The following is a 12,476-nucleotide window of genomic DNA, read 5'->3' as shown; positions in this document are numbered from 1 at the left end:
GCTCATTTGTAGACAGCACCCGATAGACTGACCCACGTTTCAGTGTGTGTGCCTTTTCCGTAATAAGGTTCAAAGATAATCGAATTCACAGGTCTCACGCTAGATCTGGTCTGAACGCAGAAAACGCCTCCTCTAGGTTAGTAATGGAGACCAATGAAATGGAGTCCGTGGTACATTGACTGGTCAAAAAAATTTTTTTTTATTACGTGGGATGCGTTCAGTTGTTTACGAATTAATTGGCCATTAAATCGCGTGATAACAGGTTTAATCAACAACACACAGATACAATGATACTTGATATATCAAGGCACACGAGGATATATGCAGCTAACTACATTACTATAGGGTTTGTTTATTCGTTAATCATTAGCGAGGCAAAATTCGACTTTTATTTTACGTTATCGGTTAAATTTTTAGTTTGGCCTAATAATTTTTTGACTCTTAAATTTACTGAACACATCCCAATTTTTTTACCTGTCACTTTAATAATATTTGATCTAGACATCGCCAGGGACGTATATTTACTTGGGCTCCGTAAAATAACAAACGATTTGTGAAATAACAACAGTATTTAGATGTTGTCGTCTCTTTTCCAGTGCTCAAAACCAATCGGAGAACTCTGCCAAGTCGGGGCACCGCGCCCTCGGTAACCAGGTTATCAGGAAAGGTTACATGTGCATACACAACCTGGGCATCATGAAAGGTATATCACACGACCAGTTGGCTGGAATGTGCGCTGCGCTATAGCTACTGATTGGCGCTTTTTACTAAGTTTCTTTTGACTAATCCATTCATTTCAACTAATTACGAGTAGATTGAACGGCATTGTATGGTAAATTCTAAGGACAACTTGAAAAGGATACCCAACTGTACACTATTTTTGTGTTTTGGAAGTATTTATAATAATTTATGGGTTTAGTCATAACAGATGGACAGTTTTTTTATGAAGTTAGTGCGCGTGGAAAATAGCATCTCGATCTTTAGAATGCCTGGTTGGCTCCAGTTCAACTTATATATTTGGTCGAACTAACTCTTTGCTCGCCCGTCTGTTACGTCTAATTTGATAAAAGGTCGTTTTATTTTGTAACGGTATCAACCAAACAGGTACTAATTGTCTTTTGTCAATAAGACGGCACTGCCATAAACATTCAACTCTATCGACAAACGACAATGTGATACTTTTTGAATGTATTGCCTTTGAAACTGCATCCTAATCCCACTATCTTCCTTCGCACAGCCGGGCGCTTTATTCAGCTAGCTATTGCTATGGACGAATGTTAGTTTTTTTCTGCCCTAGGAGGTTCCCGCGATTACTGGTTCGTCCTCACGTCGGAGAGCATCTCGTGGTACAAGGACGAGGAGGAGCGCGAGAAGAAGTACATGCTGCCGCTCGACGGGCTCAAGCTGCGCGACCTGGAGCAGGGCTTCATGTCGCGCAGACACATGTTCGCGCTCTTCAACCCCGAGGGCAGGAATGTCTACAAGGTACGTACATATTACCACACGCAAGACACCACTGCTATTATAGTTTGTAGCTTTCTAGTAGAGCCCGAAGGCTTATCCTATTGTCTATTGTTCAGTAAAACCGCACGTGCTACTTACCTGCAAAAAAGGGTCCCAATTATTCTATTTGGCACCTGAGCGCGGGCTAGTCCAACGCTCAAAAAACCAGTGTAGGTGCGCTCTCCGATAACGCGCCTTTGTTACGCATCTCGATGACACATTTTAGACTGGTTCTGTAGCGTTCGACTCGCCGGCACTCAGTAACCGAAGTACCGATTTTTTATGCAGGTGGTTGTGGCACGTGGCACGAGCGGTTTTTCTTAACAATAGACAATAGGATTAGCCTTCATTAGAAAGCTACAAACTATAAGTGATGACTATTTTAATTGTTTTCATAGTAGCGCACTCAAATAGCGTGACAATCAATCACAATCTTCAAGTCGTTACCTATAGCAAAACAATATGTTGTTCAAATTGACGTGAATATCTCGAACAGTGTTTGAAACTGTTGTATGTGTGCAGGATTACAAGCAGCTGGAGTTGTCATGCGAGACCCAAGACGACGTGGACTCGTGGAAAGCGTCCTTCCTGCGCGCCGGCGTCTACCCTGAAAAGACATCCGAGGCAGCGAACGGCGAAGAGGTCAGTCCGTATGTCATTGTAGCTCGGTGTACTTCCTGTCTTATTCTTATACTAATATTTTATTTTATCAGTCCTCAAGTGTGCCCCGATCCTAACTTTTATGAAACCTATTATATAAGTGTATTGTTGCTTCATAACCATTTCTAATAACATATCTTGAATGTATTGTGATGTATCTACTTGATATTACAGCATATTATGTCCGTTTTATTTTTAACGTTGATGTATGTTTTGCCATGCTATTCAGGGCGAAGGAACAGAGGTTTGTTTACGCGCCACACACGAATACGCTCCATGTAACTCATGCTAAACCGACACCGTTATTTTAAATGTTAACGTAGTGAATTTCAAGAATTTATTTATATTGTTTATTTCGTTTTTTATTAGAATACTAGTGATGTCTTGTGCTTTCCTGAAACCACTTTGGTGGGGCCTAGGCGACTTCTCGAAATATTTACATAGTGAAAGCATGTTCTTATGAGTGTTCACTTTTAGTATTACTTCTTTTGAAACTCCTATATTTATATCATTTCATTGAGCATCATGAGGTTGTTAAGTTGACTACAAATACTGCGACAAACCTTCATTAAGCTACATACCTTATATTTATAACAATTATAACAAAACTATAACCACAAGGTTGTCTGGAAGAGATCGCTTACAGCGATAAGACCGCCTGTTGCTACCTTTATTTACACTGTAAATCTGTTATTGTATTTTTCTTTGTGGTGCAATAAAGTGTATCTTACTTACTATATATGTAGGTAAAGATATACTTGGCTTGATAGTATTGACCGCTTTTTGAAAAATATATGAAATAGTTAGGCGGCATTGTAATACATATTACATTTAAATACCTAATTGTATAAGGGCCACTTGCGCCATCCAGGGTTAGCCACTTACTCGGGGTTAACCGGTTAAACCCGAAGTTATCGGTACAATTTAACCATGTGAACGGTGATCGTTAACTTCGAGTTGCTAACCCTGGATGGTACCAGTGGCCTTAAAACACTTACTATTTTGTTACCTAAAGAGTTCGAACCAAGTTACTTGCGTCTGTTTCTTTAAAATCCCTCCCTAATCTTATGATTCTGCTTCTAAAGCAACTGGTTTACTCAGGATTGCTATTGAAATCGTCTCCTCTTGTTAAATTATTTTACATTATTTGATAGCTTTGGTTTAACTTTCTATTAACTTACTTGATTTTCTGTTTGTTTCGTTAGATTTATGTCTTCATTTTATTTTTAGTTATTTCCTTTCTCTGGTTTGTCGGGGAAGTCGGGGGGTCGGAAAGCCTCCGTGAGTATATTTTGTTGACATTGAGCCTGTGTGTGAACTAGCCAAACCGCTGCACTGGAATGAGAACATTTCCGTATTTGTATTTATATGATCTGAAACGCTATGTATTATAAATCATTGCATGTTACTGAGCGAGCGTGTATGAGGAATGTTATGACAGTGAAGGAAGCGAACGAGGTTTGTCAGGATCGTAGCAAGTGGAAATCCGGGAAATAGGCGTGATTATGTATTTATGTACAGTCAGCAGCAGAAGCTGCTACGCGGGAGAGGTGTTCAAAATTACCTTGACACGCTCTTATTTTCTTAAGTCAAGTCAAGATCATTTTGAACACCTCACCCGCTTAGCAACTTCTGCTGTTGACTGTACATATGTATTTTATTTAATAAAAAAAACATTGCTACGTAACGCCTTGTTGCTTGCCCCCTCCCGCCTCTGTAACGCATCGTAACGTTTTAAAGATAAAGATAAAATATCGTTTATTCAAGTAGGCATAATTACAATGCGCTTATGAACGTCAAATGAACTTTTACAAGGAAACCCCTTTCCGCCCAAATTGCGTTACGTAATATTTGAACGCCCCATTTGTACGTCACGCTCTTTTATGAATATACTGAAAGGATGCAAATAGAGGCGACCGTAATAAAGAAACATTATTGATCATGGATCATCAATATCATCATGTCATCTCTTTTGGTTTTTCTTTATTCACTTCGCTGCGTTATTTAAAAGTGTTACAGTTATTTTTTTATGGTTTTACAGTTAATCGATATTAAACTTTCGTGAGACATATTTTAAACTGTTTATACCACAACGGTTTCACTCACTTGAATTTTTAGTCGCTATTGGCGACATGTTGTGTTGTGTGTGCACGAGTTGCAGTCGCCGCGAGCACTCGAGCCTGAGGAAGGACCCCCGAAACATGTCGCCAATAGCGACTAAAAATTCTAGTGAGTGAAACCGTTGTCGTATAAACGGTTTTACAGTTGTTTTTTATGGTCTTGATATGACTTGTGTGACTTAAAGCTGTAACAGACGGGCATTAAGGCCCGCTATCTCGGTCCGATCCGAGGCCTGTTTGATCGAGTGGCAGGTGGTCCGTTGAGGACGGAGAGCGAAAAAGAGATGCTGACCGGTCCAAGGTCGCGGTCCGATATGCCTGTCTCTTACTGCCGAGTGGTAAGTAAGAGTATGAAGCATCCCTGCCAGTAAGTGTGTAGTCGTTGTACCTTTAAAATTACTGATTCCACCTACACGCTTACTCACTACGGCCAGAGAATTTTAGTAGGTATTGTGAAAGTCAGGAGAAATTAAAATAAATGCTTGACTGCAAAAACGGAGGCTGGGTAGTATACCCGGATAAGATCGGATGGAGGTTACTCGTAAGATCGTATGTTCGCAGTGGCTGCCAAAATAGTAGTTATTTTACATCACTAGCAATAATAAATAAATCCAAAGGCCCAATTTTTTCGTCCGGTCTTACCCATGTAGCCCTTACTTTTTATTTCGCGGAAAAAGATCAGAAATTATGATTCGATTGTTGCTATCGTGGTTTCGTTTCACACTCACAGTTACACCCTTTACAGGTTTTACCCTGTAAAGAGTCAGATCTGCTTTAATTGCTCTGCTCTTGTATAGCTCTTGTTGCGGGTGATAATAATAATCTAGTGTAACTCTTTAGCAATTTTTTCATAGGATACTTTCACTTCATTTCAAATAAAACGTCATCTCGACTGATATTAGAATAGAGGTCAAATCAAATTGCTTTGTTTCTCAGATATGTTCTAAAAATGTAATTAAAGTATCGATTACCGATAACGTGGCGTAAACTCGTTCTGAATGTATTATACAGGGAGGTTATACTCATAATAAATAAATTTTAATTAATACCGTAAAATAATATCTTTGTTAAGGTACTAAATAAAAAAAGTATTATAACAACTTATCAATCTGGAACTGTACTGTTAAAATGTATCTTATGAAGACATATTATGTAGACTTATAAGTCAACCATCATCACATTGTAAGGAGTTTGTCCAAAAATATGTTACGATAGGCTTTTGCAAGAGTGTTCTGGTTTCTTTTAATAAGCTAAAAGATGTAATGGATTCCCATCACTCCCAATATAACGGACCATAGTGTCATTCTATGGCATTTGATAACTATGTAAACAAACCGCCATATTGAAATTGTCTCTGAATGATGAATTAACTAGTGACTTTTGTTTACATAGTTAGCAAGTTCCATAGAATGACACTTTACGACCAAATACCAATATACTTAGGCTATTTTATGGAACCAGGCTAGAACAGTCTTTAAGAACCAAGCCTTTTGACCCTAACGATTTCCAATAGATATTAGGACGTTGAAGACGGCACTAGCACGTAATCTACTATGAGTGTAGACTCATGACCAAAGAAAACTACGATGGAAAAAATTGTGTTCTCTCTCATCTCCAGGTAAACATAAACTTGACACAATTAACAAACCCGAGAGTTAGAACGTTTACGCATAGTGCCACAGAAATGCTATCTGAATGTCCCAGTAGCATTGCATGAGCTTGTATATTTACAACTCAGAAATAGTTGAGGTGAGATGAGGCTGGTAGCGGTATCCTATTCAGGGTTAAGGGAGTTACAGCAACTTGTCGTAAATATTCGTAAAATTTTCAGTAGCAAACATATGAAAGAAAGAAAGAAAGAAAATAAATTTATTCAGGACGCTTACAATATCGCTTAAATCTATTATTACACTTTTATTAATACTAAGCATAAACGTCACTGAAAAGGTCTCCCCTCAGCTTGGTGTCAAGTTACCTCTAGGTATCTTGACGCTGGTCTTCCGTGGAGACCTATTGATAGGAGATATATCGATTGCTCAATTGCAAACTTCGTTAACAAGCGAGTCTGGCCATTTATCTCTTAATCCCAATTAATCATGGGCTTGTCAGCCTTGCAGTAGTTTCAGTTTTTTCATGGTTCATATTAACAGGTTCCTGTGTACAAGTTGAGCGTGTAACACTACCTATCTATTCCGCGACATCCGAATTTCACTTTTTAGCAGATCCGTTGCCAAAAAGGCAAAAACGGTTATAGTTATTCTGATTAAAATTGAGAATTGTGCGTTAGGGTATTCTTCATCTCATCTTCTCTATTTTTTCCTGTAAATATGCTCAAGGTCGTGCGAAAATGAATGTTTGTTTATCTCACGTGCGGCACGGTTCATTCCAGAGCTCGGATACCGGCGGTTCCAGCAGCATGGACCCGCAGCTCGAGCGGCAGGTGGAGACCATCCGCAACCTGGTGGACTCGTACATGCGCATCGTGACCAAGACCACGCGCGACCTAGTGCCCAAGACGATCATGATGATGATCATCAACAACGCCAAAGATTTCATCAACGGGGAGCTGCTGGCGCATTTGTACGCGTCTGGTGATCAGGTATGGTAGAAAAAGTAGTACCTATGTTATAATTTGCCCAGTCAAACAAAAATATTATTCTTATATGAATAAGTTAGGGTTAGATCAATCAACGGAGAACAAGCAAATATGCTGACTTGATTCTTCTTGTGGACTGATTTAACTTTAGTTTGATCTCTGTAGCAAATCGAAACTGGTTAATACTTGTTGTCAAGTCGCTGTTATTTTTTTCCTGAAAGCATTTCGTGCGTACTTTAGGTCCACTGCTGTGTGAATGTCAGGCCCTCGCTAGACTGAGAATGAAGGACTTTGCAAAAGGTTATTTGTAACCCAAGGTATTCAAAGCGTTGCCCTTGAGATGGTCGAACAAGCTCTTGAGTAGGCTCTTGAAAGGGCAATTACACAAAAGATCCCCGGTCGAAGTGTATCCGCTAGGGCTCTGATAACGAGTTAGTATAGAATTAATGTCTGAGTGACCGACTATACCTTAATGTGAACGTGTTTTTCAGTCGCAAATGATGGAAGAATCGCCCGAGGAAGCACTGAAACGTGAGGAGATGCTCCGCATGTACCACGCGTGCAAGGAGGCGCTGCACATCATCGGCGACGTGTCGATGGCGACCGTGAGCACGCCCGTGCCGCCGCCCGTCAAGAACGACTGGCTCGAGAGCCGGCTCGACTCCAACCCGCGCCTGTCGCCGCCCTCGCCCGGCGGCCCGAGACGCGCCGCGCCAGCTCAGCAAAGCAAGTCTTCATATAACACTTTCAACTCTCGCGTTTTGTACACATATTTAATTACACAAACGGGTCTACCGCGATATAACAAATAAACAATGAAATTATATCGCGGTAGACCCGTTTGTGTGATTAATAAGTCTTCTTCAATCAATCATAGTCGACGAGACTGTGTAGACTCTGTCCTACTTTTCAAAATAATGAGCATGTTAGATGTCCCCTCACTACTACATCAAATATATTTGAGAGTTCCTCGTAGACGTCAGCGCCACTGTCAGAAGAAAAAAATGTTTTCCATTCCCTACAGCAGAACATGCTACGCAAAAAATGTATTTATAAGACGTGTCTGTAAACTTTTTAACGAAAATGAAAAACTTAACAATTTAGATTTGTTTAACTGTTCCATTACCTCACTAAAACGTGCTTTTCGGTAGTTAATTAATTTACATTTTTAATTAGTTATGTATGTCACTTTCCGGTAATTATGACACTACCTACTCATTAATTTCTACACTTAAGCTTTTTTCTTTTATTTATACATAAATTTACCTATGGGTCGATTCACGAGGGTTAGCGAGGATTTTTATATATATATTTTTTTGTTATATTTTGGTTTCTTATAAAATAAATTTGACAGTTTGGTACAAATCTTGCGCTGACTCTCGTGAGTCTACCTACATATACCTACGTTGATACTAACCTAGTACCTTATGTTTTTGTTGCTATATTTTGTAGACTGCAATTTATATAATAAGGAAACTCCAGGTCTTATTGTAAGAAATATTATAGTATTCTTGTTTGTAAACGACTGTTTGTTTCTTAAATAAATAAATAAAAAAAAAAAAATCATGCCAACTTGTAGCAGCAATTATCATGAAAATACGCATTTGCAGGCTCGATGGGACAACGTGGCGCTCCACCCCCGCCCGGCGCAGGCACAGGCCGGCCGGCGCCGCCGCTGCCGTCGCGGCCCGGCGGCGCGGCGCCGCCGCCCCCTGGCGGCCGCCCGCAACCCGGTGGAGGCCTGCCTGCCCCGCTCATACCGACGTGAGTACCAATGCTAATATTATATCAGGAAACCGCTCTTCTTACCTTTCGATATATCTATGACGTAAAAACTAGCAATTGAGGATGTTTTCTGGGAGATAAATAAATCTCATTATTACCCAGTTTGTCATCAATATTTAAACATTATTGAACTTATTGGTGGAGGTGCATTTGCATTTGAGATTTACATGATTCTTGATTAATGAGTTACTGAGAATGAGTAGTTTGCTGATTTGAACCATCTGAATATTGAAGTTTTTTTTACGTAAACTAAAGACATTTTGTTGGTTGTACGGTAATGGAAAGGTAAACTTTCATATTGAATGAATTTGAATTATAAGTAACAGTAAAAATAAAGCAATTAGTCAATAGTTCGGTGAGAATATTATCTCGTATAACTTTCACGAGCTTCGCTTTTTTGAGGCATTTGTATGGGTGATGTAACAGCCATAATATGCATAAATAGGTGTACCTAGTATCTTTTGCATACCTATATCAGCTTACCGTGTATGTAATTTTATAACATATTAATATATTACAATTTATGGAATAGCTTATTTTGTGCAATATAATTGGTTTGGAAATAGTTTGTGCCAGGTCCATATTTGATTATGCATTTTCGTCATAGTAATTATGCAAAAATTAAACGATACAATTCTAAAAGCTTGATAATAATGTATTCGTGACAGAATTCAAAGGTAGATCAAGTATGTTCTACAAATTGAGCGCAAACATTTTCAAAAGTGGAGTGTGTGGTTGTTTTCGCAGGCGGCGCTAAGCGAGCGAGCCCGTCGTCTGCCCACTAACTAACTAACTTAAGTTACGTACGAACCTAAAGGTACTAACTCTGACGCGATTGTTAACTTAGTACACTTTAATTACTTTCTAAGGCACGTGTTCACGAACCAAGAGGACGCTAGCTCACTTCGCTATTTAACTAATGGTTGATTTAGACGGAACGTTGGAACAGTTTCATACATGGGGGAATGCTTTTACGCAAGTATTTAAGTAAGACAGCGTCCAAGCTTTGGGTGCTGTGCTGTTATTAATACGGGTCTAAAATGCTGGGTGCTTATATCTGCTGTAAAGGCTAGCGTGCTCCTGGCTCTGGTCATGCATTAATAATTATTAATATTTCAATAACATTAGCATTTTATGTTTAATTGGTCTAACATTTAACACTGTTAAACGATTTGCCTGTTGTGAGTTAACGTAGCAAGCAGTGAAATAATATCGCATTAAATGTAGTAAGTTAACAACTGCCCGGAAACCTAGAGTATAAATATACATATGTTACATACATTATTTATTAGATATAATACGATCTATACTTATGATACGTCTGAAAAATATTGCTTCCAAAGATTATTAAATGAATAGTGAATAAAATTATCATGTACTCAAACATATATATACAAATACTTACATATACATGTTTGCTTTCAAGTTCTCCTTTGGGCAGCCAAGATAGCCATGTCCCGTTTGTTTCACCGAATAGTAATGACAAGACAATAGCAATAAATTGTATTGTTCGGTCACCATGATGTTGCAGTGCACAACGATACTGGTTCACATTCAAAAGGGCTGCCTTCAGAGAGATGTCTAGATTATAGCCTATCATGACATGTTAGGAGTCATCAACATTTTATCTATACACTGTTTGTTCTCTTACACTTCGGGGAGAAAACGAGGAAACAAAGAGAGATTGCATTATGTTTTTTAAGCATTTTACTATTTTTTTAATTTAATCATGTTACAAAAGTATTGTTAGAAAAGTATTTTCCTTGGAGTCATTCTTTGATAATTATCATATATTATGTGATATCCATCACTGCATGTATTTTTTGCACATTGATTTGTGTGTGGTCTTCAAAACTTCTTCTGTCTTTTCATTAACTGTAATTGTCAAGTAAGTTAATTTCCTGCCGGATCGGCGGACGCGACGCCAGTTCAAAGTAGAGCGTTCCCTATCGAACTACTCGTAGTGGTATCCGCTTTAGCACTAGTTTATCTTCTTGTATATTGTAGAAAGTCTCGCGCGTACTTAAATTATGATTACTGTATTCACAGTTGCCCTGTAAGAATAATAATTACTTACTTTGAACTTTCGTGTTATTAATAAATGTTGTATCAATTATGGCGGTTACATTACTCTGAAAATGTCTTACAGAGAAGCTGTGAGAATAATTGTTTATGTTTATAAACTAGGGGCCAACAAGTTAATAATTTTCAGTAAATGTCGTAAGTATGGAAGACGTCCGATGTTTGTGTGATTCGAGGTGAAGTATGTTTTTAGTTTAGGTTATGAGGTGTGTGTGTGTGTGTAGTTATTATATGTGGGTTGGGTGCAGGCGGCCGGGCGCGGGCGGCGCGGCGGGCGCGGCGAACGCGGCCATGAACCACATGCCGCCGCACATGCGACAGCAGTTCAACCAGGCCGTGGGCCAGGCCGTCACCAACGCCGCCATGAACGAGCTCAGCTCCGCTTTCGCCAGATTCAAGTAAAGCGGGCCGCGAGCCGCGCTCACGGGCGCCCCGCCGGCGCCTCTGGGCGCGGCGACCGAGCCACACTAACCCGAACGCACAACTCGTACCCGAAAGCGTGGTCGTGTCACCGCATCGTACGACGTGTCGTGCCGATCCCGCTCCGACATCGCCAACACTATTTGTATAGATTTGTCAGACGGGTTTTTCAAGTATATCGAATATTAGTTTCTATACAAATATTTGATACAGTAATAACATTACCGTGTCTCATATAAGACACGAGGTAGATAAATAAGCATCGTTGCCGCAAATTACCAGTGTGTCCACCCATTTGTTACGCTTACTGGTGTTGTCCGAGATCGAGATTTTGTGTAGTGTGTGCGCGACACTAACAGTTAAGCTTTTGTTGTTCGTGAAAAGTTGCTTCCGGACGGTACCCGAGTGTTGCCAATGTATTGTACAGTACAGTGCCTGACTAACATGACTGTTGTGCACATATTAACAGTTAGATGACTAGTGATTCGTTATCAATGTTACCATTTTATGATAACGTCGCTAACTAAGATTATGCCTTCGCCCTGACCTACTAATAAACTCCGTTAAAATGTAATTCACAGTATGCCTAAGAAAACTTGCTCAATCAGAAGTGACCAGACGATGAGGTTTTCTGAAGATCGCACACGATTTCAGTTATTTAAGAATTCTATGTACCGGTATACATTCGTAAAAGCAATAAGATCTTTTAAAATTTAGTACTTAACGTGTATGAAATCGAACCAAATTCGTGTTAAGTATAAAATTCTCAATATGGCAATGGATGAATTCAGTATTAAATTTGATGAAATTATTGTTGAAGAGTGCTATTTATGATTAGCTGTACGGATATTCCGCGATACGGATGGCGTATGTAATCTTTATTATTATAAATATTATTGAATATGTAATTACCTTTATTTAATGTAATTAATTGTAAATGTTACATTGTGTGGCTTATGATAAGTGTATAATGAATTGTGTAGATGAGCTGTACGAAGGGCCGATGGCTGCGACAGCGCGCCCCGTGAGTTGCGTCTCGAGTATATCGGTCTGCCGCCTGCGATAGGTTCCGCGACATCGATATCCGGCAGACCTGTAGGCACGCGTCGCCGGGTTGGTCTCGGACTGTCTAGAACACAAAATGACTAGTGTAATATTTTGCCTATATCCGTTTTAGTCTACATCGTAAACGGTCTAGAACACAAAATGACTACAATTATTTAGACCTTTATTTACCTACATTTCGTCGGTTTACCTTTACGTTAGCGATGTCGACGGAGCCCCGCTGCCGCGGGTCTCCTATTTCTGTG

The 12,476-nt window shown here is 39.5% G+C and overlaps 1 protein-coding gene across 2 annotated transcripts in view; it reads left to right on the top strand.

The window, feature by feature from the left end:
• Positions 1 to 12,190, top strand: part of LOC134661127 (dynamin) — a 47,524-nt gene extending 35,334 nt beyond the window's left edge. The window contains exons 10-16 of one of the 2 annotated variants that reach the window (XM_063517078.1): positions 597 to 703; positions 1,298 to 1,485; positions 2,026 to 2,145; positions 6,673 to 6,882; positions 7,371 to 7,605; positions 8,490 to 8,643; positions 10,995 to 12,190. In XM_063517078.1, coding sequence (XP_063373148.1) covers positions 597 to 703; positions 1,298 to 1,485; positions 2,026 to 2,145; positions 6,673 to 6,882; positions 7,371 to 7,605; positions 8,490 to 8,643; positions 10,995 to 11,148 — 1,168 coding nt within the window. In that variant the 3' untranslated portion in view covers positions 11,149 to 12,190. Of the gene's footprint in view, positions 1 to 596; positions 704 to 1,297; positions 1,486 to 2,025; positions 2,146 to 6,672; positions 6,883 to 7,370; positions 7,609 to 8,483; positions 8,648 to 10,994 lie in introns of those variants that run through there. The other variant, XM_063517079.1, reaches the window with a different exon arrangement.
• Positions 12,191 to 12,476: the final 286 nt, after the last annotated feature.

Source organism: Cydia amplana, chromosome Z (assembly GCF_948474715.1).
Source record: "Cydia amplana chromosome Z, ilCydAmpl1.1, whole genome shotgun sequence".
Taxonomy (NCBI): domain Eukaryota; kingdom Metazoa; phylum Arthropoda; class Insecta; order Lepidoptera; family Tortricidae; genus Cydia; species Cydia amplana.
The sequence above is the reverse complement of the archived record's forward strand: the minus strand, read 5'-3'. Positions and strand labels throughout refer to the sequence as shown.